General features: G+C 56.1%; 9 protein-coding genes across 9 annotated transcripts; 3 read left to right on the forward strand and 6 right to left on the reverse strand.

Annotated features, from left to right (window-relative positions):
- Nucleotides 1-220: 220 nt before the first annotated feature.
- P170DRAFT_478260 (type I polyketide synthase) lies at nucleotides 221-7,556 on the forward strand (the record flags this gene model as incomplete). Its single annotated transcript, XM_024853544.1, has 4 exons — nucleotides 221-311; nucleotides 380-712; nucleotides 774-1,110; nucleotides 1,184-7,556. The coding sequence occupies 4 exons, from the start codon at nucleotides 221-223 to the stop codon at nucleotides 7,554-7,556; spliced, it is 7,134 nt and encodes a 2,377-aa protein (XP_024702714.1).
- A 347-nt stretch (nucleotides 7,557-7,903) lies between these two features.
- P170DRAFT_240652 (uncharacterized protein) lies at nucleotides 7,904-8,687 on the forward strand. The gene has a single exon (XM_024842951.1). The coding sequence runs from the start codon at nucleotides 8,077-8,079 to the stop codon at nucleotides 8,536-8,538; it is 462 nt and encodes a 153-aa protein (XP_024702715.1). The 5' UTR covers nucleotides 7,904-8,076; the 3' UTR covers nucleotides 8,539-8,687.
- Nucleotides 8,688-8,889: 202 nt separating this feature from the next.
- Nucleotides 8,890-10,039, reverse strand: P170DRAFT_240654 (uncharacterized protein). The gene is made up of 2 exons (XM_024842952.1): nucleotides 9,268-10,039; nucleotides 8,890-9,212 (listed from the first exon to the last, which is right to left on the reverse strand). Exons 1-2 carry the CDS (start codon nucleotides 9,744-9,746, stop codon nucleotides 8,981-8,983), a joined length of 711 nt encoding a protein of 236 aa, XP_024702716.1. The 5' UTR covers nucleotides 9,747-10,039; the 3' UTR covers nucleotides 8,890-8,980.
- Nucleotides 10,040-10,739: 700 nt separating this feature from the next.
- Nucleotides 10,740-13,556, reverse strand: P170DRAFT_413340 (coronin). The gene is made up of 9 exons (XM_024846972.1): nucleotides 13,270-13,556; nucleotides 13,174-13,202; nucleotides 13,063-13,122; nucleotides 12,828-12,970; nucleotides 12,717-12,765; nucleotides 12,560-12,663; nucleotides 12,036-12,497; nucleotides 11,281-11,983; nucleotides 10,740-11,228 (listed from the first exon to the last, which is right to left on the reverse strand). The coding sequence occupies exons 1-9, from the start codon at nucleotides 13,301-13,303 to the stop codon at nucleotides 10,992-10,994; spliced, it is 1,821 nt and encodes a 606-aa protein (XP_024702717.1). The 5' UTR covers nucleotides 13,304-13,556; the 3' UTR covers nucleotides 10,740-10,991.
- Nucleotides 13,557-13,641: 85 nt separating this feature from the next.
- P170DRAFT_240693 (uncharacterized protein) lies at nucleotides 13,642-14,127 on the forward strand. Its single transcript, XM_024842953.1, has one exon. It carries the CDS (start codon nucleotides 13,740-13,742, stop codon nucleotides 14,007-14,009), a length of 270 nt encoding a protein of 89 aa, XP_024702718.1. The 5' UTR covers nucleotides 13,642-13,739; the 3' UTR covers nucleotides 14,010-14,127.
- A 3,167-nt stretch (nucleotides 14,128-17,294) lies between these two features.
- On the reverse strand, nucleotides 17,295-18,362 carry P170DRAFT_466671 (alpha/beta fold hydrolase; the record flags this gene model as incomplete). The annotated part of the gene is made up of 1 exon (XM_024852434.1): nucleotides 17,295-18,362. The coding sequence occupies exon 1, from the start codon at nucleotides 18,312-18,314 to the stop codon at nucleotides 17,295-17,297; it is 1,020 nt and encodes a 339-aa protein (XP_024702719.1). The 5' UTR covers nucleotides 18,315-18,362.
- Nucleotides 18,363-18,604: 242 nt separating this feature from the next.
- On the reverse strand, nucleotides 18,605-21,090 carry lysF (homoaconitase LysF; the record flags this gene model as incomplete). The annotated part of the gene is made up of 2 exons (XM_024854950.1): nucleotides 18,605-20,970; nucleotides 21,025-21,090. The coding sequence occupies 2 exons, from the start codon at nucleotides 21,088-21,090 to the stop codon at nucleotides 18,694-18,696; spliced, it is 2,343 nt and encodes a 780-aa protein (XP_024702720.1). The 3' UTR covers nucleotides 18,605-18,693.
- A 393-nt stretch (nucleotides 21,091-21,483) lies between these two features.
- P170DRAFT_413349 (putative MFS transporter) lies at nucleotides 21,484-23,145 on the reverse strand (the record flags this gene model as incomplete). The annotated part of the gene is made up of 3 exons (XM_024846973.1): nucleotides 21,484-22,024; nucleotides 22,079-22,312; nucleotides 22,361-23,145. The coding sequence occupies 3 exons, from the start codon at nucleotides 23,143-23,145 to the stop codon at nucleotides 21,484-21,486; spliced, it is 1,560 nt and encodes a 519-aa protein (XP_024702721.1).
- Nucleotides 23,146-23,888: 743 nt separating this feature from the next.
- P170DRAFT_478268 (uncharacterized protein) lies at nucleotides 23,889-25,104 on the reverse strand (the record flags this gene model as incomplete). Its single annotated transcript, XM_024853545.1, has 3 exons — nucleotides 23,889-24,314; nucleotides 24,373-24,537; nucleotides 24,592-25,104. The coding sequence occupies 3 exons, from the start codon at nucleotides 25,102-25,104 to the stop codon at nucleotides 23,889-23,891; spliced, it is 1,104 nt and encodes a 367-aa protein (XP_024702722.1).
- Between the last annotated feature and the right edge of the window lie 386 nt (nucleotides 25,105-25,490).

Consider the following 25,490-nt stretch of genomic DNA (forward strand, 5'->3'; position numbering starts at 1 on the left):
CCTCGAGATGGGCAGTGGCCGTGTAGTCCGCAGGGTGTCGCCCGTCGAGGGCACGGCAATCCCAACATGCCCATCTTCGTCGGGGCTTCCATCGGCTATTTAATGCTGCCTCGGCGCCTGCTCCTCTCTAAGCTTCCTCGACATCCTTCGGGCACCAGGTACAGACAACCTAAATTCCTTCGCTCATCAGATCTCCGGGTCACATGACGAACGATCCGCAATGCCTTTCTTGCAGCACGAATTGCCCCCGGGGCAGCGCCTGAGCACGCCGGCCACGGCCACGGGCCCGGAAATTGCCATTGTCGGCATGGGTGAGTGTTCATCCCGAGGACCTGCAGCCGCTGCGTCTGTTGGAATCCACTCCGCTGACCCGTTCCAGGCTGTCGGCTGCCCGGCGACATTGCCGCTCCGTCGCAGCTCTGGGACTTCCTGGCCGCCGAACGCTCGGCCGGTGGGAAGATGCCTGCCTCGCGCTTCAACATTGATGGCTATCACGGCGACCCGGACGAGCCCGCCACGACCCGCGCCCTGGGTGGATATTTCCTGCAGGAGGACGTGCGTCTGTTCGACAACCAGTTCTTTGGAATCAACAACCGTGAGGCCGCGGACATGGATCCACAGCAACGAAAGTTGCTCGAGGTGGTATTCGAGAGCCTCGAGAGTGCCGGCGTGCCGCTGGAGGAGGTCTCCGGCGCCAATGTGGGATGCTACGGTGTGTGCACGCTACTCGTATCCACCCCCTCACGCACTCGAAACGGAACTAATAGTACTAGTCGCTTCGTTTGTGGCGGACTTCATTGCCCTGCAGTCCAAAGACCCCGAGAGCTTGACGCGCTACAGCCAGGCGGGGATGGGCACCACCCTCCTGGCCAACCGCATCAGCCACGTCTTCAATCTCAAGGGCCCCAGTTGCGTCGTCGACACCGCTTGCTCCTCGTCCTTCTATGCGCTGCATATGGCATGCGCCGCCCTCCAACAGGGCGAGTGTGATGCCGCTGTCGTGGCCGGCGTGAATTTGATCATGTCGCCCGAAATGCACGTTTCTATCTCCCAGGCCGGGGTAATTTCACCCTCGTCCACTTGCCACACGTTCGATGCCTCTGCCGACGGGTAAGTCCTGTGGTCCCTTCTCTCCTCGCGCGTGGCTTTTATGTCCTTAATGCTTATCATCCCCAACGCGTAGGTATGGCCGAGCGGACGGTGTCAATTCCGTATACATCAAACGGCTGAGCGATGCGATGCGCGACGGCGATCCCATTCGTTGCATCATTCGCGGCACGGCCGTCAACAGCAATGGTCGCACCCCCGGCGTGACGCAACCAAGCATCGATGGTCAGGAGGCCGTCGCGCGCAAGGCCTACGCGCGGGCTGGTCTGCAGCCGGCTGACACGGCTTACGTCGAGACGCACGGCACGGGAACGGCCGTCGGCGATCCTATGGAGATTGAGGCGCTGTCGCGCGTTTTTCGGCGTGCGGACCGCGTGGAGCCAATCCTAGTGGGCGGCGTCAAGCCGAACCTGGGCCACGGCGAAGCGTCTAGCGGATTGACTAGTGTCATCAAGACTGTGCTGGCCCTGGAACACGGCGAGATTCCGGCCACGATCGGTCTGAGTCAGATGAACCCCAAGATCCGGCCCGGTGACTGGGGAGTCCAAGTCGTGACGCAAGCCTCTCCGTTTCCCACGCTGCGCGCAGGTTCGCCACGGCGCATTAGCATCAATTCCTTTGGCTACGGGGGCGCGAATGCCCACGGTATATTCGAGGAGGCAGGCCGGTGTGGAGCATCCCTTGCGCTCGGCACCGGGTCAGATCAAGCGCTACCCTCGTCCACACAACCCTCGCTGCCGTACCTTTTACCATTCTCGGCCAACAAGCCTGCTGGACTCGAGAGCAGAGTTCGTCACCTGCGACAGTTGAATCTATCGGCCATTTCCTTACCCGACCTGGCATACACTCTTGGCGAACGTCGGTCCCATCTCTCGCACCGGGGGTATATCATAGCACGCAGAGATGCTCTGGAGCAGGATCTCACGCTGGAGAATCTGGTCGCCCCTGTGATCGAGGGAGGGCACGCGGGCCCATTTGCCTTCGCGTTCACCGGGCAGGGGGCGCAGTGGCAAGGCATGGCCCGCGAGCTTCTTCAATTTCCCGTCTTCGCCGATTCCATCCGCCGCCTGGACGGGGATCTGAAACGTTTGCCGTATGCCGCGCCGACGTGGTGCATCGCGGATGTTCTTCAGGACACGCAGGCGGACTGTCCGGTCAATCAGGCGGCCTACGCACAACCACTCACCACGGCCGTGCAAATCGGACTCGTCGACCTGCTGCGCACCTGGTCCATCTCTCCTCTCGGCGTTATTGGCCATTCCTCGGGGGAGATTGCCGCCGCCTATGCTGCGGGGCTGTTGACGGCTCGCGAGGCTATCACAGTTGCTTACTACCGCGGTTACGCCGTGTCCCAGCCCTCGTCGACCGGTGCTATGGCGGCAGTGGGCCTTGATGCCGACGCCACGAACGAGTGGGTTGCACGAGTAGCAGCCCATGACTCGGTCCGAGTGGCCTGCATCAACTCGCCGCAGAGCACAACGGTCAGTGGAGACGCGGATGGCGTCGACCGTCTAGTCCAAGCTCTGCAGGCCGAGGGTATCTTTGTGCGCAAGCTGAAAACTGACGGCAAAGCCTACCACTCACATCACATGGCGCGGGTGGGTGTCATGTATGAATCCCTTTTACACGACATGTCTACCTTTGGCGATGACTGGACCCCATCCTCCGAAGTAATTCATATGCACTCCACTGTTGATGACCGATTGGTCCATGCGAAGCAGGTTCGGAACCCGACGTATTGGCGGCGCAACCTGGAGTCCCCCGTCCAGTTCCGGAGCGGGCTCGGTGATCTCTCTCGTCGGATAGAAGACGCCAATTGGGTAGAGATTGGTCCTCATGCGGCGCTCAAGATGCCAATTCTTCAGACTCTCGGCCGGACAGTTTCCTATGAGTCTGCTCTCATGCGTGGTCAAGACGCCGCCTCCTCACTGCTGAGCTTTGCTGGCCGTCTGTTTGTGCACGGCATTCCCGTCGACTTTGCTCAAATACGCCGCAGCTACCCGCTCGAGTCCACAAATCCCAAGATGGTTCGCGATCTGCCTCCCTATCCCTGGCACTACGACGAGCCTCTGTGGAACGAGTCGCGCGTTAGTCGCGAGGGCCGCCAGCGCAAGCACGCGCGTCATGAACTCCTGGGGAGTGCGATTCCCGGGGGCAGCTTGACCACCTTCGGCTGGCGCAATTTGCTGCGTCTCGACAATGTCCCCTGGTTGCGTGACCACCAACTTGGCGACGAGCCGGTCTTCCCCGCGGCCGGGTATATAGCAATGGCCGTGGAAGCGTTGGCCCAAACTGCGTTACCAGGAAACCTGGACCTCGCGGATTTCTCTGTCGTACTGCGTCATGTCGACCTCCTACAGGCCCTCCCTCTACACGAGCAAGAACCTGTCGAGCTGTATACGGAACTCCGGGCCCAGGCGATCTCGAACGTCCGCGACTCGCGCGACTGGTGGGAGTTCCGGATTGCCTCGATTGCCGATGGGCTGTCGACCGTGCGCGCGAAGGGCACTATCAAGATTGCCGTGCCGACCGAGTCGTTGGGCATGCCTCTTCCATCATCCTCATGCCAGCTGGCAGCGCAGTCGAGCCGCCTCTGGTACGAACGAATCTCCAAGGCCGGGTTCGGCTACGGTCCGGCATTTCAACAGATGATGCGACTCTTCACGGCTGATCCGAAGGGGACGCGGTACACCGAGGCCCACACGCCGTCGCTCTCCCCCGTCTTGGAAGGCTCCCAATCTGCACCGCGATATCTTCTTCATCCAACGTTACTGGATAACCTTCTGCAGACTGGCCTTGTAGCGTGTACCGCGGGACATCTACCGGCGATGGTGGCTCGCGTGCCGACCAGATTAGAGGAGGTCTGGGTGCGGCGACCAATGCATCCTCAAGATGCCGGCATCATTCGCTGCACCTCCGACGTGACAGGTTTCACCACGAACAAGCTCAATGCCGCTCTCTGGGATGCCCGGCAGCAGCCGGTGGCGCACATGGCCGGCGTGGATATCATCGCCTACACTGGCCATGAGAAGATGGAGGTACGCCATCCGCTTTACCGCATGAGTTGGAAGCCCGATATTGAGCAGATCCAGAGCAGCACTGGACTGTCGTGGGCGGTGGGTTATGTCCAGTCCATCTCGGACCTGGGAATGCTGGGGCCCTATGCTGACATCCTGTCTGCTCTTGATCTGGCTGTCCACAAAAGCCCCGACGCCCCGATTTTATGCATGTCAACGGATATCGCCATGATTGCCCTGGCCTTCCTTGAAGTCCTCGAGGCATCAACGGCCCATCGACGGTTCCACTCGTTTTTCTTGGGTCGTTTCGCCACCGATGGCGCCCTCGAGGTCACCGAGATTACCAAATACACCGCTCCCCTGGGGCTCAAGTCTGCAACCTATCGCCAGGCAGATCCAGATGATGACTACAAAATCATCATTCTAGGCGAAGACATGACTCCTTGTAACAAATTGTCTTCATACACTGACAGTGGCTCCCTTTTCCTCGGACCTGCGGAAACAAACCAAGATCGCCTTCCTTCCAGTCTTGACAACTTCGCTGTTGCGCACGCCCAGTCACATCCCCACAGGAATGGCGTGTTTCTGTTGCGACCTTCCATGTCCAAACCTAGCTCTAGATCAGCATTCGAACAGATCATTCTTGTGGTTCGGACCGAGGGTGATTCGGCGGACGAGCGTCTAAGGGGTTTCCTAGCCGCGGATCTAGGAGTAAAGGTTGACCTCATATCCCTGGCCAACATGGCACGCCTTTCCCCCATTTCACCTAGCACACTGGTAGTGTCGACCGCCGAGTTAGATCAGCCCGTCATGACCGAGGTCACCTCCGATTGTTATAACGCTGTGAAGCAGCTCGTAATGCATGCACCGCGCATTGTTTGGATCACCGGCTCTGGCGCCCAGCAAGACTGCAACCCAACCATGTCCCTATTCCCAGGTCTTGCGCGTGCCGTCATGATCGAGCAGCCCTCAACTAAGATCTTCTCCCTGGAGCTTGCACCGAACACCGACAGGGAGGTGATCTCGCTCCATGTGGCCCATATCGCTGCACAGTCGACGCACCGCATCGTGGAGCACGAGTTCCTTCAGAGCGGCCCCGGTCTCCTTATTAGTCGCGCAATCCCCGATGACCGGATGAACCAACATTTTCGTATACGCCAGGAAGAGACTGCGATCTCAACCCCGCTGGCTACCGCCGGCGCTGCATCGCTTTCCGTGCAGAAACCAGGCCAACTAAGTACCGTTCGTTTTGTGCCAACGGCGGAATCCAACCGGGGCATCTTGGCAGATGACGAGGTTCGAGTCAAGGTCTCGTTTATTGGGTTGAACGCCAAGGATGTCTATGCCATGGCAGGCCGGGTCCAAACCCCAGATGCCTGCTGCAGCGCCGAGTTCACCGGCCAAGTTGTGGGAGTAGGAACTGCCGTGCGCGAGCTGGCCGTCGGAGATACAGTAGCGGCCATGTATCCCGGTCACTTCGGCACCTACGAGACCGTTCCGGCCCGCTGCTGCGTGAAGCTCGAGACCACCGACGATCCACGCGTGATGGCCTCCGTTTTTGTTGTCTTCGTCACAGCCTTGTACGCGTTCGAGAACCGCGCCCATCTCCAGCCCGGCGAGTCGGTGTTAATCCACTCGGCGGCGGGCGGCGTGGGCATTGCGGCGATCCAGCTGGCGCAGATGATGGGTGCCGAGATCTTTGCCACCGTGGGCACCGACGAGAAAAAACAGTACCTAGTGAAGACGTTCGGCCTTCGGGCGGATCACATCTTCAGCTCCCGCGACACCAGCTTTGCGGAGGGTATTCGGTCAGTTACAGGGGGCCGCGGCGTCGACGTGGTTCTCAACTCGCTTGTGGGTGAGCTGCTCCATGCTAGCTGGGGGTGCCTGGCCGAGTTCGGGCGTTTCGTGGAGATCGGCAAGCGTGATATTCATGACTATGGCAAACTGTCTATGGACTCCTTCGCCCACGCAACCACCTTCACTGCCTTTGACCTGAGTCGGTTGATCCTGTCACAATCCCCGGCGCAGCACCGCCAGTACCACAGCATGCTGTTGCGCATCGTGGCTCTCTTGCGCAGCGGCACGATTCAGCCAATTTTGCCGCTCACCACCTTCAATGCTGCGGAGCTACCGACGGCCTTGAACTACTTTAACAGCACCAAACGTATGGGTAAGATCGTTATCTCGTTCGAGGACCCAACGCAAATGGTGCCTGTCGTGCCGGAACGGTTCCAGACCCGACTACATGGGCACAAGAGCTACCTCATGGTCGGCTGCTTGGGAGGGCTCGGGCGCAGCCTTTCTAAGTGGATGATGCATCGTGGAGCGCGTCAGTTCGTTTTCATCGGTCGCTCGGGGGTGCAACGGCCGGCAGCACGTCACCTCGTCGAGGAGCTCGAACGCGACGGCGCCCGATGCATCGTCGTGACGGGCGACGTTGTCCACGCCGAGGACGTCGAACGAGCTGTCGCCGCTGCTCCCGCACCGTTAGGAGGCGTCGTTCAGGCGGCCATGGGACTGAACGAGGCGATTTTCGCCGACATGCCGCACGAGTTCTGGCGTAACGGTACGCAGGCCAAAGTGCAGGGTACTTGGAATCTACATGATGCGCTCTCGCGCCTCGATCGGGAGAAACAGCTGGATTTCTTCCTGCTCACTAGCTCCATCAATGGCAAGGTTGGCACCGCCACAGAGGGTAACTACTGTGCTGCCAACAATTTCTTGGATGTCTTTGCACGTTATCGTCGCAGCTTAGGTCGCACGGCCGTTTCGCTGGGTCTGGGCATGATCTCCGAGGTGGGATACCTACACGAGAATCCACACATCGAGGACCTCTTGCTCCGCAAGGGGGTTCGCCCCATCACCGAGGACGAGCTGCTGCAGATCGTTGACCTGGGCCTTTCGCAACCATCCACCTCGGCCCACGCAGATGACTGGATCGCGCAGTCGCACATCTTGACGGGCCTGGAGCTAACGGGACTGCAGCGCCAACACCAGCATGGATATGGCGGTTATTGGCAGTTCCTTGAAGAAGCGCGCTTCGGCGTCCTCACCGGGGCACTCAAGCGAAGCTCTGGCGTCGCGGCCGAGAGTGGCAATGGCAGACAAGCCTCGCCCATTACGGCTGCGTTAGCCGCTGGCGATGAAGACCAGCTAATCGACGCGGCGCAAACGGTCATCGCCCAGAAGATGTCGAGCTTAATTCTCCTCCCGCTAGATAAACTAAACGTCCAGACCGCTGTGGCCGACTTCGGTATGGACAGCATGCTGGCTGCTGAGTTGCGGCAGTTTGTCTTCGCTGCTACCGGCGCAGATGTCCCGTTCCTGGCCCTCATGGATAAAAAGACGAGCATCTCAAGCCTGGCACGCACGGTGGCACGTCAATTATTGCATCACGATGAAAGCCAGCCTACTGCGAAGGGGAATTGAAGGACAATGTTGTTTCATCCATGTCACATAGGCGTTCCGGTTGTTACTAGAGAATAATATTACTTGTCAATTGTCTAAGCCCTAACGTTTGCCTTTTATTTATGCTCTCTGCCTCGGCCTCTCTCTTCATTCATAGCCATTGGCCCCTGCGTTTATCTCCCTCGCCATGCTCCGTAATTCACCAAACAGCCGACTAGATATGGGTTGAGAGCCTTGCCCATCCTTCTCTGAATTGTTTAGAATGCATCCATGGGTATTATCAATTGAAGATAAAGCGCCTTTGTTGGTATGAGTTTCAACCCATGGATCATTCCTATAAAATAACACATCAATGTAAACACAATATCCCTTCACCGGCAGGTGCATCATAATACAGGTAAACTCCGTCAATGAACAGTCACTATCTTATATGATAATCTCTACTCCAACATATATATATCTCTTGAATCTAAAATACCATGGATCTCAACCACCGACCCATCCTTCTACTCCTATCACCCCTTGACCCCAACCTCTCACAATGAACCGAACCTTCATCCCCGTCTGGGTCATCGTCCACGTCGAGCACAAATGGACCTCCAGGCTCAACATGTACGTGCACATCCTGCGCGCCCTAGCCGATGACAACTTCAGCATCGTGACGCACCATTACAGTCTCGGCCCGGAATTGGTCAACGGCGGGTATGTCATCCCCGTGCAGGCCCAGGGCCATATTCCTGTTTATGACCAGCGGCCGCTGATTCGGAGGATGGCCGAGACTTGGGTTCATGAGCTTTATCAGCATGCGAGAGAGGAGGAGCAAAGAGATTCGAATTCCCTGCCGGTTGAGCAGTCTCGGTCGTCTGAGACGGCTCAGACGGGGCAGGGCGCTCAGGTCGCTCAGCCCTCGCAGACATATCGGCCATATCGACCACCTCAGCCCGCTCAGCCTTCTCATGCACCACCGGGTGGGTATCGGCCATACCGTCCACCTGCCAGCTAGAGGTAGTCACCATGGCACAGTTGAAGTGAAATGCCTGATGTGTGTTGCTTTGCTTTCTGGGTGGCTGTATTAACCTTGGCCTTGTTGGTTTTGTTTCGAGGACTTTGTGGCATGAAAAAGTTGAATCTGAGTTCAGAAAGGAAAGGGAGAGAATAGGGGTGTTGGGGGGAAGAGACAAAAAAAAAGCAAAAGAAAATAAAAAAATTGAAAATTTTGATGAAGAAATTTCGTGAATGTAGACAAATAATCTAAAAAAGAAAAAAAAAGAAAGAAAAATTGAAACTTGTGATGAAGAATTTCCGTCGATGTAACCAAGTTATGTGAACAAAACAAACAGTAAATAGCACTTGAGTAGGTAGTCTATGGGTGTTGGAGCAAATCCTGACGGAAAGGAAGAAAGCAATGATGTAGAAAATATAGTAACAAATGCTGAAGAAATCTCTTAAGTAGACTCCCTTACCCAGTCCTTCCATTCTCCCACTAGAAGGGAGTGAGCTTTATCAACATGCTCCTTAATTTTGTCCTTTCTGTTAAAGAGCCTGGAGCAACCAGGGAATCCGCATCGATAGGACGGGGCGAGGTGCAGGGACTTGATGTGTCGCCAAAGGTCGGCGTCGCGCTTGAATCCTTTCTCGTAAGTGCAGCCCTTCCATTCACATTGCAGATGTGATTTTCTGTGTCTGCAGTTAGCCTATGTATTTCATAACGATGTGTGCAGATGCATCTTACTCGTTCCTGTTCGGTTGCCGGTCTTGGCTCGGCCTGATGACATCGGCTGGGTAAATCTTGGCAAGGCCATGATTGATCGGGGTGGGCAACTGAGCGAGATCTCCTCGAGGGTATTCGACGTTCATGCCGTTAAGTTGAACCGGGAGGCTTCTGGTGGGCATTCTGGTAGTGTACGCAAAAACGTCCATCGCTGGAGTGTTTGGTTGTATGCCGTGGGGAAGGGGGCGAACGGTACCCTCCGTGCCGTGCATCTGGACTGAAACGAGTCCTGCATCTGCAGAAGAAGATGCAGGCACATGGCCTGTTGGCAGAAAGGTTGACACATACAGTTCGGGTTGGAACTGGTGGCCATCGTACTCGGGAAGCAGCTCAGACTCGTCTCCTGCTGCAACGGACAGAGGGAAAGGGGATTCCGTAAAAAGGTCCCCGTGGGAAGTCTCAAAAGTACCTCCCCAGGCGGTAAGTTGGTCCGACATCATATACAGGGCAAATCCCTGCTTGGGTATCGATGTAACAGAAGACAGGTGATAAGAATTTTCTTGATCAGATTGAACGAAGTGCGCAACATAACGAAGGACGCGGGAGATGTGAGCGCTCTATATATACTGTCTTCACGCCGTCTTTATACCGTCTTCATACCGTCATCATACCGTCTTGATGCCTCGTGGATGGTGACAGCGGGCGTCGAGGGCGATGAAAGCAACACACAAGAGGACTTGACAAAGTCCTTTAAAAAAAGTACTTACGAAAGTACCGCATCACAAAGGACAAAAGCGACATGTGTAGAGCGTGAAATGGGCAGAAAAAGCCCATTAGGCAAGGCTGTGGAATGCTCAGCGCTAAGTCGATCATCAGAGGTACGGTACTTTTGTAAGGGCGCCCTTCGGATGCATCCCGATACATCCACGAGGAGATGACATGCACGTCGGGCCGCCCAACGTACGAAGAATCGATTGATCGATCAAGGGACAAGCGAACAGACCGCCAGGTTCAACGCCCGGGCTTTTCGGGCGGAAAGGGAGGTTGTGGCCCCGGTGTTTCTTGATTCGTAGGGACCTATCGATAGCCCTAGAGATACCTTGGTCGGTACGTCAGTAAGATGAATCTGCAGGTCCAATGCAATTTGGGTGAACTGCTAGGCTCCTGTTCCGACTCCCCGGCCTGCAGCTACTTAAGTCCAGGGGATGTGAATGAGCAGATCATCGGTGAGCTCGAAGGACAAGACTGCAACGATGGGTCTAGGTCCTGGTAGCTGGGAACGGTGGGGCACGTCTGACAGGAGTTGTTAGACAGCGACAAATGTACGAAACTGAACGATATGTGAAGCATCAGTTTCCACGGAATGGCTGCGCAGACTCATCTATCCAAGTCAATTCAATGTTTTGAGGCGATATTATCTGGTTGCTGTTGCCCGTGTTTCTTTTCGGTCTTGGTTGGTGAGAAGCCTCAGGATGTGGGCGAAATATTGACGAGGCCTTCATATATACTGGAACCAAAGGACCATTATCTGAACCGCCAATTCCGGAGCAGTAAAAACAAGCAAAATTGGTATTTCCATTGACATTGCAATCATGCTGCCAGCCATAAACCAAACACATATACCACAGAAATCAACGGCTATGAACAAAGGGAGTGAGGGCTCGGTTCTTTTCAAACATGACAAGAACAAAAACCAAAAAGTACAATACAATTATCTAGGTACAAAATCTAATGGTAGGAATCGGCTAGCTCAGCTTGGCCTTCAGAGATTCAATCTCTGCAGTAAGAGTCTGCATCTGCTGTGCCTGGGTGGCAATGGTCTTGGTCTGCTCGGCAATCAGATCCTTGATGCTGCCAATCTCGCGCTGCACGGCGTCGGCGGCCACGGCGGCGGTGGTCGTGAGGCTAGACGCCGCGGACCCGGTGGGGGTCGAGACGGTCGGCGTGTTAGCCGCAGAGCGCTCGTTCGTCGGGGTCGAGACCTGGGATGGGTTAGATGACCATAAGGAAAGGTAAAGGTGTGGTGAAGCTTACCTTAGGGGGAGTAGGCGTCGACTTGACCTCCTCCTTCTGGCCCCAAGGGCTGGCCTTCACGGTGGGCGAGGCGTTGTCCGGAGTACGCGTGGGACGCTCGACGGGCTTGGGCACCTCGTCGAAGCTCGAATCCTCGACCGGGGCGGGTTCGTCCTCTTCCTGGTCGGCAAACTTGTTGACCATGGCGGCCATCGAGGCGCCTTGCTCCTTCATAGACGGCGCGGGCTTAACAACCGGAGTAGGCTCGGGAATCGGTTCGGGAGCCTTCTTGACGGGCGACTCGGCGGGCTTCGGTTGAGGCTCGGGCTGAGCTTCGGGGGCACCCATGGTGGCCGTAGGCTTGTCCTGCACGCCGGTGACTTCCTTCAGGCCCTCGCCCTCGTAGAGGCTGGCCATGGAGATCTTCGGGGGAATAGCCTCCTTGCCCGAAACCCATTCGCCCGGTCCCATGGCGGGCGTGACACCGATCGTCGGGGGGTAGATGTCGTCCTGGAAAGCCTCGGCGCGGCGGGGAACGATAAACGAGATGGGTTCGATGTACGAGTCGTTGACGGTCTTGAAGGCACGGGTGACTTCATTTTCGTGGGCGTTGACACCGCGCTTGGGCATGAAGGCGATACCACGCTGGGGATCGGCGGACTTGTATTCAGCGAGGTACTCAAACTTGTCATTTTCGAGTTCGAAGTAGCGGATGTTGCCGTCACTGGACATAGGTTGTTAGTTTCACATCGCACGAACAATATGGTGTGACTTACCCTCGGCCAGCCAGGTACAGACATTGCGTGCCATCATCCCAGAATGGCATGCAGACACCGGAAATGGAGTCGAGGGTCTTGAATCCGTTGATGGGCTCCCGAGGCGCCCGGATATCCCACAGCGCCAGCTGACGGTCACTCATCTTGGAGAAACCGGTGGTCGCGATGCGGTCGCGTTCTCCCAGCCAGACCGAACGACTGTTCTTGGCGCCCGCGTGGCCCTGGGTTTCGTGCGCCGGACGCTCCTGACGCACATCCCAAATGCGCAGCTTCTTGTCTCGCGAGGTGGTGACCAGGAGCGATCCGTTGGCGCTCCAGGATTGCGACTGCACGATGTCGCCGAGGTTGAGGGTGAATTTGGGGGCACCGGCTTCGATATCCCAGACCTTCACGGTGAAGTCACCGGAGGCAGTGGCGAGGATGTTTTCCGCGGCGGGGTTGAAGAGGACGTGTCCGACTTTCCTGCGAAAATATAAGAACGCGTTAGGGCGACAAAACCGAGAAGTACGACTCTGGAGACCTACTTCGGATGTCCATTCAATTTTCCAACCGGCGCGATGTCCTGCACGTCTTCCGGGTCCACATCCGGGCGAAGGGTGAAGTTCTCTGGTACTCGCCAGAGCAAGACCTGGGAGCGTGTTAGTCAATGCACAGGCAGCTGTTCCGGGTCGGTTTTCGTACTCGGCCATCGTCGGAGCCGGAGGCAATCAAGTCATCGTTGAAAGGGTTCCTGTATAGTAGATTGTTGGCGCTTTCGCCCACCGGCAGTCGATGCATTCTCCGATCACTCACCAGTCGGTGTCCAGCACAACGGCGGTATGGCCTCGGAACAAAGGGATTCTCTCCGGCAATTTGCCGCGTTCCTCCAGGGGGATGACCGCAAAGGCACCTCCACCGCCGGCCTCCCAGTTGACGGACAGATAACGGGGGTTGGCCTAGAAAAGGGAGAGGTCAGACGTCTGCGGAAGAGCCGTCGGCATCGGCTCAGGGGCGGGCGGGTCGTCGCGGACGCAAGGGGACGGCGAACCTTGACCAGATTGGTGTCCCAGGCATTTCTCGAGACACGCAGGTTATCGTAGCATTGATCCTATCGCTATGGTGAGCCATTGAGGGGGGCGAACGAGGCCGAGATGCGAACCTTTCTCGTGGGCCGCCCGAAGACGTGTCCTGATACCTGTCAGATTGCGGGCAGCTCAAAATTAGGGAGGGGAGAAGGAATGATAGGCGGGCTCACGGTACTTGGAGGAACGGACGAATCGACCAGACATAGTGCTGGTATTTTTAGCGAGGAAAAATCAAAGATGAAGGGCCAAAAGACAAGCAGCAAGCAGGGAACGACACAGAGGAGGGAGGGAGACAAAGGACGAAGTAGGTAAGGTAAGGTAAGTGAAGGCAGGCTTAATTTAGTCGCGAGTGGAAGACCCGCAAGCGGACTAACGATGGAGAAGCCAGTCGGGCTGCAGGCAATCAGGAGGGACCCGCTCAGGGGATGGCAGGAGATTGACAAGGATGATACTGACCACCGGGAGGTAATTGAGAGGAAGGGATTCTGGCAACACATTCAACCTTTCAACGTTCAACCATTCAATCAAACCAGACAAACCCGCAACCTGAGGCTAATATCCCGTGACCCCGGCGTATCACGTATTGAAAGCAAAACGGCGATACCGCTAGTCCAGACAGGGCCTAGCGTCGTCCGCCCGCATGGCTGAGTCAGCGTCGTTTGTTTACCGCCCGCCGTCACTGCAGAAACGGAATCCTTCACTCACTTCCAAGTTGTCCAGACGCTCTCCTGCACGACTTCTCGTTGGCTCATTCCCCTCGTCTGTCTGTTTACTCGGCCATGCGGGCTGCCCTCTGACAGGTTGCAGTCGTCTCCTTCTTCAATCCCATTGTCCGCTTTTGCTTCTTCCTCTCACACCCACCATCCTGCCATACGTGCTTTGTTTACTGTCCTCAGGAGTGGCTTCATGAGTTGCAGTCACCAACTCCGACTCCCCTGCTTTCTCTGCTGTAAATAGCTAGCCGACCTTGTATCTATCACCGCCATGGAGAACGATTATTCGGTATGTGTGCTGCAATGGCGCATCGTCCGCATCGTCGCTGACCGACTCGACAGACTTTTTCAAGGACTGCAGGCCGGACACGCATTCCTGCGGGCCTCAAGGAGATGAGCGGTGCTGGGACCAATTCACGTTCGGGACTGCTTCCTCCTGGCTCCATTGCCAATAAGACGTCGGCCGTTCCACGTATGACGAAGAGACAGAGAACAAGGTCAAACGAGCGCAGTGAGCTAACAAATTCAGAACCCACTCGCGCGAGGAGCACCACGCAAGGTGCCGAATCCAGTCGATCCGGGGTGACCGCATCGACAACAACACGTTCCGCCTCGGTCATGGGCAAACCGCACGCCAGAGCAAATTCCTACGCCTCCAACACCTTGGGTAGATCGGCTTCCACCACCTCCCGAACGACGAGGAGCGCATATTCGTCCACGGTCGGTCCCAATGTGCGACAAACCCCCGGCGCATCCCGCCCTCACACGTCCATGGCCACGACCCGAAAGCAGAATGGCAACGCGCTGCCTCGACCCGCGACCTCGTTGGATACCCATACCGAAGAAGACTCGAGGATTTTAGGCAAAAGAAAGGGTAGGCCAGATTCCCGCTTTGTGTTCCCCCCTTTTCCAGCCCTTTCACGGCCCTGGTCCCCTTTCACTGCGCATGGAAATGAATCACCCGTCAGGCCCACGGTTTGCTCTCCCCTCTCGGAGTTGAGGGGGACATCCATTCGGCCTGGTAACTGTGATGCTTCACTGTCCTCTGCGATGGCTCGATTAGCTCTAGACCCTCCTTGCCACGCGCCAGGTCCCAAGTTTCTTGCTAGAGATGAGCCCTCTAAGTTTTCCACTGCCTCCCCTTGCCCATCTACCCCCGTCAATCCCTTGTCCAGCAAATCATCCCTCCTGCCACCAAGTTCCTGCAAGAGGAAAAGGCCCCCTATTCCGCAATTTCTTACCAAAGATTCAACGATCACGTCATTTAACTCTCGTACAGGTGCCGATTGGGACCACGACTCGCGCGAGAAGACGATGGAGGAATTCTACAACGTGTTCATGTCGCGCATGAATCAGACAGGGCAGGAAAGCTTTGCCTACAAGGAAACTGTTGAGCTGTACAAATCGAGAGGTTAGTCTTTGGCGAATTGCCATCGAAGACGGTACAACTGACAATACCCGACCTGCAGTCAACGAGTTGGAGGAATCCCGCAAGGAACTCACGGAATCGAAAATCGCGCTGCGCGTCGAACTTGAATCGCTCAAGAGCCAACTAGGGACGGCCGATGGTGCCCTGCGAGATGCCCAGAGAGACTATGAGATCACGGTGGATGAGATGGATAACCGCCGACGGGCTGAGGTCGAAGCTGTGAAACAGGACAACAAGCGGGAAATGGACGCCTTGGTTGCCCAACATCTCAACGAAATGCAGGACTTGCAGCGACGGTTTGAGCGCGAATTGGATGAAGAAAGGTCCGCGCGCATGCGGGAAATCAGCCAGCTCAATTCGCAGACGGCCATGGACACCCAACGGAGCCAAATCGAATTGGAACGCAAAGAACGGGAAGTGGCGGCACTGCACGGCGACATTCAAAACATGCGACAAGAATTGGACCGGGAACGAAAGAGCACCCAAGATCTCCGCCATAATCTGGACACGGCCAGCACCAATGGCGTTACGATGGAATCGTCCATCCGCGCCCTCAAGGCACGAATTGAGTTCCTGGAAGGCGGTCGCGAGGAACAATCCCAAGCATTCGAACGACTGAACCAGCAGATGATGGATGCCCTCGACGAAACCAACGCCACCAAAGACAAGCTACGAAAGGAAGAGACGCTGCGCCGCAAGCTACACAACCAGGTCCAAGAGCTCAAGGGCAATATTAGAGTGTTCTGCCGTGTTCGTCCATCCTTGAACGACGAACGCGTGACGGACGTTGCGCAGATCCAATATCCCGACGAGTCGGAGGACAGCAAGGAGATCTGTGTCATGGGCCCGGAAGAGAAGAGCAGTCTCGGCACCGTGTCACGCAAGAACAACAATTTCGCGTTCGATCGAGTCTTTGGGCCCTCCGCCCAAAACGGAGAAGTTTTCGACGAGATCAGTCAACTTGTCCAGAGTGCGCTTGACGGATACAACGTTTGCATCTTCTGCTATGGCCAAACCGGCAGTGGAAAGACCCATACCATGTCTTCACTGGATGGCATGATTCCTCGCGCCGTCCACCAAATCTACGAGACCGCCACGAGCTTGGAAGAGAAGGGCTGGCGGTACACCATGGAGGGCAATTTTGTCGAAGTCTACAATGAGAACCTCAACGACTTGCTGGGCAAGGCGGAAGAGCTGGACAAGAAGAAGCATGAGATTCGACACGATATGCAGCGGGGCAAGACGATGATCACCGATATTACGACGGTACGACTGGACTCCCCAGAGATGGTCGAGTCCATCTTGAAACGAGCTGCCTCCAACCGTTCTGTGGCCGCCACCAAGGCCAACGAGAGATCGTCTCGATCGCATTCCGTGTTCATTCTCAAGCTCATCGGCGAGAACCACATCACCGGCGAGCGCAGCGAGGGCACGCTGAACCTGGTGGATTTGGCCGGTAGCGAACGACTCAGTCAGAGTGGAGCTACCGGGGAGAGACTGCGCGAGACGCAGAACATCAACCGCAGTTTGAGCTGCCTGGGTGATGTGATTGCGGCCCTGGGACAGGGCAAGGAGGGCGGGCACATCCCGTATCGCAACAGCAAGGTTCGTCTATTGTTCTCATTCTCTGCATACCTCTTGCTAACTTCAACACCAGCTTACATACCTTCTCCAATTCTCCCTGGGAGGCAACTCCAAAACCCTGATGTTCGTGATGGTCAGTCCTCTACATGCGCATCTATCGGAGTCCTTGACCAGTCTCAAGTTCGCCACGAAGGTGCACAACACCCACATCGGGACAGCCAAGCGGCAGGCGCGCGTTCGTGATTCTTAAGATACCTTTCTGGATGTTTCTGGATGTTTTGTGAACAGGCCTTAACGATTCAGGCCTTGGATTAGCCGGTGTTTGGTGTTTTCAATTTTGTTTTCTAAGATAATACCTTTGTTTGTGTTTCGTTAATTTAATTCTTGTCCTCATTGTCATGTCATATGTAGATGAGTCGACCAATTACTCGACCACGGCATTATATGTCCAGAGTCTAAATTGTAGGCATCAACTACCCCTTATGAACTCTACCAATTCCTTTATTGTCCTCTCCTTCGCCTCAATCCACGGGAAATGCCCACATTCTTCACAAATAACCAGCCTCGCCCCGGGAATCCTCTCTCTCAACCGCTTCGCGCTAGACACCCTACATATCCAATCCTCGCGGCCAACAATGATCAGTGTCTTTGCCTTCACATCGCCCAGCCTCGCAACCATCTCTCCGGACTCTTCATACTCCCGGTCACTTCCGTACACTCCCAGATAGCACCACAACAGCATCACGCGATCCCCGATGGCAGAGCGCAGCTCGGGGACATACCGTGTAGGGTTCGAGAAATACAACGCCCACGTGGCATTCACAGAACTGGTAAACGCCTCGTCAGACGACTTGTTCAGACCGCCAGCGCTGCCCAAGACCCGGGCGTAGCGCGGATCAGCGCGTAGCTTTTCGAAGATGTCTTCGTCTGTGTCTGTCTCTGCCTCTTCATTCCCATCCCCATTCCCATGCACCCTATCCCTCTTCCCCCGACTCTTCTCTTCTCTCTGCACGCTCTTAACCCCAAGAACCTGTGAATCCACTAATACCAACCTATCCACCCTCTCGGGATACAACTCCGCATACGCCAACGCAATCGCCCCGCCATTCGAATGGCCCAGGAGCGTGGGAATCTTCACCAGCCCCAAGTGACGCCTCAAATCATCTAGATCCGTCGCCAGCTCGAAACTAGACATTTGTGTTGGGCTCGCTGGTCGCGAGCTGTTGTCTGTTCCGCGCGGGTGGAAGAATAAGAGCGTATATGAGACCCCTGGTGAGGGTGAGGATGGAGAACTGTCCAGGAGAGAGGAAAGGCCGGTATGGAGATATCCTGAGCCGAGGCCCCAGGCTGGGGGTTGGATTATTAGGAGTTCTTGGGGAGCGTTAGGGTGAAGGTTACACGTGGTGTGGACGATGTATTCGAAGGTGAGGTTTTTGGTGGCGGAGTGGAAAGTGTGAGGGCCTGGTGATAGGAGTTCCCGGGGTGGCATTTTGAATGGTGTTTTTGGCGAGACTTCCTGGATGTGTGGTTCTTAAATTGAAGCGTGGTATGCTTGTTGGGTGAAGATGGTTGGATATATATTTTCTGAGATGATGTCATGGCAAAGCACGGGCGAGAACGTTGCCGGCAAACTGGGATGGTGATACGTCCAGTTTCAAATAACGTACATAAATCAACATCATAAGTAAAGATAGATATTTTTTAAGATATAGCTGCATTCACGCGCTCTTCAAATCGTATGCTGGTTGTACGGCTTAACTAAGAAAAATAGTCTGAACCGGGATATCATATTGATACAATCGTTCTATTGAATTATTCAAACATCTTTTAATGCTTCACACCTTTTCAAACAGCCCCATGTTCTGCCTCTACGCCGTCTTTCCAACCTCATTCTTAACCCAAGCCTCCAGACCACCGGCCGCAATGATCTCCTGCACATTGGCCGGCAGCTCGCCGACTTGCTCCGTCCAGCTTTCGCCGTTCTCGCCCTCCTTGACCTCGACGACGCTGCGCTTCACGTCCCACGTCAACGTCCAGCCCGTGCGACGGGTGAGCTTACGCTGCGAGGCGTCCGCAGGCTGAGCGAACTGCGCGCGCAGACGCTCGATCAGACGCGGCACCTCCAGCCCCATCAGCGCGTTGTTGATGCTGTTTCGGGCGAAAATGTTTCCGAAGCTTCCGGACACGACCAGCGGGATCTGCTTGGCCAGGATGGCGGTGGCCGCCTGCTCGCGGGAGGAGCCGCAGCCGAAGTTGAAGCCGGCGACGAGGATGTCGCTGGGCTTGGCGGTGTTCTTGAATTCGGGGTCGTAGTTCATCATGCAGGCCTGAGCCATGTCCTCCTTGGACACGTTGTCCTGGTATGTCAGCTTTCCGGGGTAGATGTTGTCGGTGTCGAGGTTGTCGGCGTCGCAGAAGACAATCTCGCCGGTGACCTTCTCCGGGAAGCCGGGCAGGATCTCCGTGGCTGACTTGGTGGCGTCGCTGGCACCGCCGGCGGACTCGACCCGGTCGATCAGGGATTCCATCTGCTCCAAGAAGTTGGTGAGCTCGTTCTCGGTGGTGGCGGGCATGCCGCTGCCGAATCCGTGGTCCACGCCGGTCCAGTCCTCCGGCACCTGGTAGGCGCCGGGGCCGTCGATGATGCCGCTGAGAGCGCTGGCCGCCACGACCTCGGGACTCGCCAGGTAGGCGAGCGCGTCCCGCGAGCCCATGCGGCCCTTGAAGTTACGGTTGCTGGCACTGATGCCGACCTCGCCGGGCTCCAGCAGTCCGGTGCCGAGACCGATGCAGGGTCCGCATCCGGCGGGCAGCGGCTGCGCACCGGCATCGAGCAGAGTCTGCCAGTCGCCGGCGTGCTCGGCCGATTCCTGTTCGGGCGCGGACGCGGCGGCGATGTAGAACTTGACGCCGTCGGCGATCTTGGGGGTCACGCCGGGGTTCAACTTGGCGGCATCCTTGAAGACCTTAGCGGCGGCGGCGATGTCGGACGCACGCGAGTTGGTGCAAGAGACGACGTAGGCCCGGTTGATCTTGATCTGCTGCTGGACGAGCTCGTTGAGCGGCGTTGCCACCTTGACGGAATTGGGGCCGGAGACGTGGGGCGAGAGGGTGGACAGGTTGAGGTAGAGCTGCTTCGCGTACTGAGCGTCAGGGTCCGCCGTCAAGGGGTTGGCGAACAGCTCCTCCACCTTCTCGTGGGTGATACGATCGCGGGTGTTGCGGTCCTCGAGCATGGCGGCCTCCGTGGCCTTGTACCGCAGCCAGCGCTTCAGGGTCTCGTCGATGGGGAACAGACCGGTGAGCGCTCCCCACTCGGTCGTCATGTTGGCGATGGTCAGTCGGCTGTCGACGGGCAGACTGGCCATGGTCTCCGGCGAGCCGGTAAACTCGATCGCATGGTTGAGGACGTCGCTGTTGAACAGACCGCACAACGCGACAATCACGTCCTTACCTGTCACGCCCACGGGCAGCTTCCCCGTGAATGTCACCTTTGCGACAGGCGGGATCTGCCACCACGTTCGCGACGTGGCCCAGATACTGGCCGCATCCGTGCGCACCACGGCGGTTCCCAGACACCCAATTCCACCGTAGTGGTTGCTGTGACTATCCGAGGCCACCGCCATGCTTCCCGGCCAGGCATACAGCTCTTCCACCATCACTTGATGTCCAATACCCCGGCCGGCAGGATAAAAGTCAATCCCGTGCTTCTTGGCGAAGTTCTCGATCTGCTGGTACTTCTGGAGATTCGAGGGGCTGGTGTTCTGGACGTCGTGGTCCAGGGTCATGACGATCTGCTTGGGGTTGTGGACCTGCGTGGCTCCCATGGACATGAACTTGAGCGCGACGGGCCACGAGTTGTCATGGGTCATGCAGTACTGGGGGGCGAGACTGATGTAGTCGCCGCTACGGACGTATTTGCCCTCGGGGAGACCGACGGCGTAGCGCTGCACGATCTTCTCCGTCAAGGTCTGGGGCGGCCGATCTTCCGAGGGAGGAATTGGCGCGGCATTTTCGTGCTGCGCCTGAGGGAAGGCGGTCGTGCTCAACGAGCGAGAGGGAAAGGAGGTCGAGGCGACGGATCGCAGCAGGTGGTGAACTCTCCTACTAGGGAGACTGACCGAGGGAATCCATCGAGGCGTGACCTGGAGAGAGTCAGTCAAACCGGCCGCACAATCGGCCAGGGGGGCATTGCTCACCGGTCTGCGCACAATAGTGCAGGGGGGCCGAGCCAGGCCCCTCAATGGTATCGAACGGGGAAGCATTGTTGAGGTTCTGAACAACAAACTTTTCCTGTCTTCCTCGTCCGCAAGAGTCATCGCCGCGCCCGCACGTGATCCGGGGCTCCTATGTCGGACCCGCGCAGCCGCGGAATATCCTTCCTCCGCCCCGGCAGCCCCCCAATTGGTAATTTAGCCGCCCCCATTGGCCGCTCGGCTCTTCCGCCGGGCCGCGGTTCGCTGCCCTTCTGATTGGCCCGATGTGTCCGGGGTAAACAAACGGATATATTGACTTTTGGTTGCAATCCTAGTTGAGAGGATGATATATCAAAGCATACAACATGAACCCCGAAATTTCCAGGACAGTAAACTGAGCTTGCGCAGCCGAGCAGGTATGGGAATGACGCAAGTCAACCCCAATCAACATGGCTAACCCGCTTAATCCTGCTTCAAGCCAACCTTGCCAGCCTTGCGCATTCCAAAGAATCCCACCACCGTGCAGCACAGCATCAAGGCAAACATGGCCCAGAAACTGGCCCGATATCCGTCCATCAGAGCCGGTTTCTCTTCCTTCTCCGATTGATCGGTGATGACGGTGGAAATAACCTGCAAAACCGCCAGTCCAAGCGCGCTGCCGAACTGCGCGGACGTGTTGAATACCGCTCCTGCTAGAGCCTGAGTGTCGTCCGGAAAGACATCCGTGATGACGATGAGCCCGACGGTGAAGAGGGCGTCGAAACTGACCGGCTGTAGGAGCTGAGCAACGAATGCATTTCCCCAGTATGGCCAGGAGGGTTGGATCACGGCCATAAGTAGGGGCGATCCGGCGCACAGGAGAGAGGGGATGGTGACGATCCAGAAAGCGGAGACCTTGTGTACGAACAGTCCGATGACGATGTTCATGAGAACGCCGACGACGAGACTTGGCAGAATCCGGAGGGAGGCCTGCAATGCAGGGAGATCTTGGACTTCCTGGAAGCTTGGAGAAGTCAGCGAGAGAAAAGGATACGATAGTAAGGGGACGACTACATACAACAAGGCGGCAAACAGCTCCATAGAGTTGAGCACGGCACTTGACATGGCCACGATGGCGCATATCGTCGAAAAGGACGTGTTCGCCCACATCGAATTGGGAATCAATGCTGGCTTGTTTCGTTTGGTCTGGCGATGGACCCAGGCGACGAAGGACGGAAGTGCGGCCGCAGCAAGGCACAGAATGACAATGCTCTCGGCAGATTTGATCCGCGAGGGATTCGCGCTCAGAATGCTGCTTCTGATCAGCGTAGCTCATTGGTGTGCGAGGGTTCGTACTCACGCGAGAAGATAACAGAGCAGTGCCATGAACGCCGAGGCGAGTCCGGCTCCTACCCAGTCAACCTTGGCTTTGATATTATGAGCCAGGTCTGCATGTCGGTGGGTTTGACTCTTCGGCACTGCCCACAGGCCGATGATCGCGAAGAGAAGCGTGATGCCGCCAGCAATGTACCATCCCGAACGCCAGCCGATCGTATCAATCAGAATGCCACCGATGACCAAGCCAATCGAAAAGCCAAGCGGCTGGCTCAGACCGACGCACGAGAAAGCAAAGTTCCGGCCTCGGCCCTGCGGCAGGATCTGCGTGATGATGGACACGGAGGACGCCAGATGGAAGGCCAGTCCGATTCCCTGGAGTGCTCGCAGGGCGACCAACTGCTCTCCGGTGCGAGCCAGCCCTTGGCCGATCATCAATCCACCGCTAGCAAACGCTCCCACCAACTCGACCCATCGCGGACCAATGGCATCGGCGATGGATCCGGCGAGTAGCAGCGACGACGCAGTGGCAAGACTACTGACCGAGGAGGGCCAGAATGACAACGAGGGAGGCAACTGGAGATCCTTGGTGATGGTAGGCAGACCAACCACTACGAGACCGTTGATCACGCTGGCCGTGAGGGTGATGGCAAAGACCTGCGTGACCACCAGGATCCGTCGAAGGTGGATTTTGCGAGTCGGCGCCCGGCTGGCGTCATTCAAGGGATGATGAGCGTAGTCGGGACTTTCAAGGGTGAACGCATTGATTTGCGTGCCGGTGTTGGTCGTGGTGACCGTCGTCGTCGACATCTCTGTAATTGGGCGCGATGCTTCCCCGATCGCTCAGAATCGAGGGCATCCACTTCTTTTCGACCTTTTTTGACGGGCGTCGATGGAAATTGCGCCCTGCGCTTGACCGGGTCGTTGTGGGGGGACCCACCCCGGGGAAGCGATTCCCGAGTTTCTATAGAGTAATGCGAGGGACTGTATGGATGGACCGATCTGCCACGAGATAAGTTGCATTTCTAGAAACATTTCCATGTTCTAGCTAGTGTCATATGGCCAAAGAACTAACTCGAAACCAAACAATCTCGCATATCTGGAGGGAGTCTTCTATCCAGCAGCATCAACTATCCTTATGAGAACAAATCCAGCACAGTCACGCATCTAAGCAGCGCACGGAAACAATAGCTCGCTGAAGAGGACTCCTGGGGAAGATCAACACTCGAAGCAGAGCATGTTCTTCTAGTTGCGGAAAATGAACGATCGTAATGAAGAAGAATGGCACGCCTAAGCCGTACATGCCGTGTGATACCTCGGTTCCATTCTATCAAACCGGGGGCAAGGTCGACATATAAAATAGGGTTATAGTCAGAATGTTACAAGCGTATGTCAGGATTTTAGAAGTATTCTACAGTTACAGATTGCTGGTAAGGAATTATTGAATATTGCGCCGGCATTGAAGGAGGACAAAGAACTTCGGCAGCAAGCCGATGAGTACAGACCAACGCGTCTATTCTCCCTCCATGCAGAGTCCATCCAGGACCATTCAATCAAATAATAGCCTGTTCCCAAAAGCCAGATCCTTCGAAAATATCTCCATCCTCGAAGCCCCCGGTGGCATGACCGATCCACCGCCTAGTAACCGGGTCAGGAATCACAAGGAACAACACATCGTTGGTAACATTGACGGTAAATTGGCCTTCACCGGGGACATAAGCGGAAACTATAAAACCAGCGGGCAAACTGAAATCATCTGGTGGAAGATAAACCCCGTCTTTATCGAACGGCTGAACTCTAAGCGTGTTGTTGGCACAGTTCGCGGTCAAGACCTCTCCGTCGCGTGCCAGGTAGCTGCTATAGTACTTGCCTCCGAACTTGGAGACCAGCTCGTACCAGACCAAGCTGTATCCACCAATTCGGACATGGCCCCAGTACCAGGGGCCTAAAATCGCGGGGAGTGGGAGATCCGCCCAGATCTAAACCATCAGACTAGCCTCTAGCCCATATTTGAGAGCCGTTGAGAAAAGGGCTTACCTTGTCTTGATATCCGATGCCCGAGAAGCGTATGTGCTCAATAGCAACTTCGAATTCTACCGTCGCTGTGAGATCAGGTCCCTGGTTAGTCCACCAGAGGTGCGGTACAAGCTCGTATGTGCCGCCCTTCTCGTAAAGGCCCCAGGGTAGGTGAGGCGGCGCAGCCTAGAGGTCTGCCATAAGTACGAAGATCTTCAACTCAAGATTTGAAAGTATCACCTGCTCCCATTTTATTCGGCCTTTCAGTTCCGCCCCTGGCATGTCAATATCCATAGATCCCCGATTGAAACTGACATCGCTTCTCCACGATACGTAGTCCGTGTCGTCACCGAACCGTCCCGCACTGATGTCTCGGCTCTCACTCACAGCCCCTCTGCGAGGGTGAAATTCCTTTAGGAAATGCGTTTTGTTTGGCAGCATTATATCAACGACAGAGCTTAAGATTGCATCAATTGGATAGGATGGTATAGATGGATTTGTAGGCGTCACGTTGAAAGCCATATGGGCGGCAGTTGTCAGGTCTTCCGAGATGAAGTCAAAGTACCAGATCTCAAAATCCCCAGTGGTGTTGATAGGCCGTCCATCGGTCGACGAGAAATGACGTGTTGTTAGGTTTTTTGCTGGGTTGAAGGGTGCATGGGCATTGGAGCGACGGGGGAGATGGAATGCTGATCCCAGTTTAGGGAAGAGCATCGCGATCAAGATAGGGCTGAGAAGGTTCCGGGCGTTCATATCGCGCAGGTTAACACAGGGGGGCGCTTTCACAGCTGAACTAGAAAGCCTCGGTCTCCCAGGAAATATTTTCCTTGGTTTTAATATCCATCAGCAGAGTTCCCTGCGCTGCCTGTGCAACGCTGACAGTTCGATCCATGCCGGTTGACACAGCACTTTGTGCAACCCCCGGTCGTATCTCATCCGTATACTTATCAGCTCTGTTACCGATGCGCCTTTGCCGCGAGAGCCCTGGATTGGCGGGTAGCAGATGCTATATAGTTCTGCGTAACGCCGTTTCAACTGACTAGAGGAATATTAGTGGGACTAGTGATGTTAAATCAGGGCGCCTAGTGGCGGTGGCACTCCTGGATGTTAACAGCTCCCACGAAGAACCCGACATATCG

Source organism: Aspergillus steynii (assembly GCF_002849105.1).
Source record: "Aspergillus steynii IBT 23096 chromosome Unknown P170scaffold_6, whole genome shotgun sequence".
NCBI lineage: Eukaryota > Fungi > Ascomycota > Eurotiomycetes > Eurotiales > Aspergillaceae > Aspergillus > Aspergillus steynii.

Excerpts from the sequence above, each read along its gene's own strand:
- P170DRAFT_413340 (XM_024846972.1), bottom strand. The coding sequence starts at position 13,303 with ATGTCTGGTCGATTCGTCCGTTCCTCCAAGTACC. Across the intron at positions 12,664-12,716 it reads CCGGCTCCGACGATGGCCGA|GTCTTGCTCTGGCGAGTACC; the intron begins GTACGAAAACCG and ends ACACGCTCCCAG. Across the intron at positions 12,498-12,559 it reads AAATTGAATGGACATCCGAA|GAAAGTCGGACACGTCCTCT; the intron begins GTAGGTCTCCAG and ends ATATTTTCGCAG.
- P170DRAFT_240654 (XM_024842952.1), bottom strand. The coding sequence starts at position 9,746 with ATGATGTCGGACCAACTTACCGCCTGGGGAGGTACTTTTGAGACTTCC. Across the intron at positions 9,213-9,267 it reads CGGCAACCGAACAGGAACGA|AAAATCACATCTGCAATGTG; the intron begins GTAAGATGCATC and ends CTGCAGACACAG.
- P170DRAFT_240693 (XM_024842953.1), top strand. The coding sequence starts at position 13,740 with ATGGCTGAGTCAGCGTCGTTTGTTTACCGCCCGCCGTCACTGCAGAAA.
- P170DRAFT_240652 (XM_024842951.1), top strand. The coding sequence starts at position 8,077 with ATGAACCGAACCTTCATCCCCGTCTGGGTCATCGTCCACGTCGAGCAC.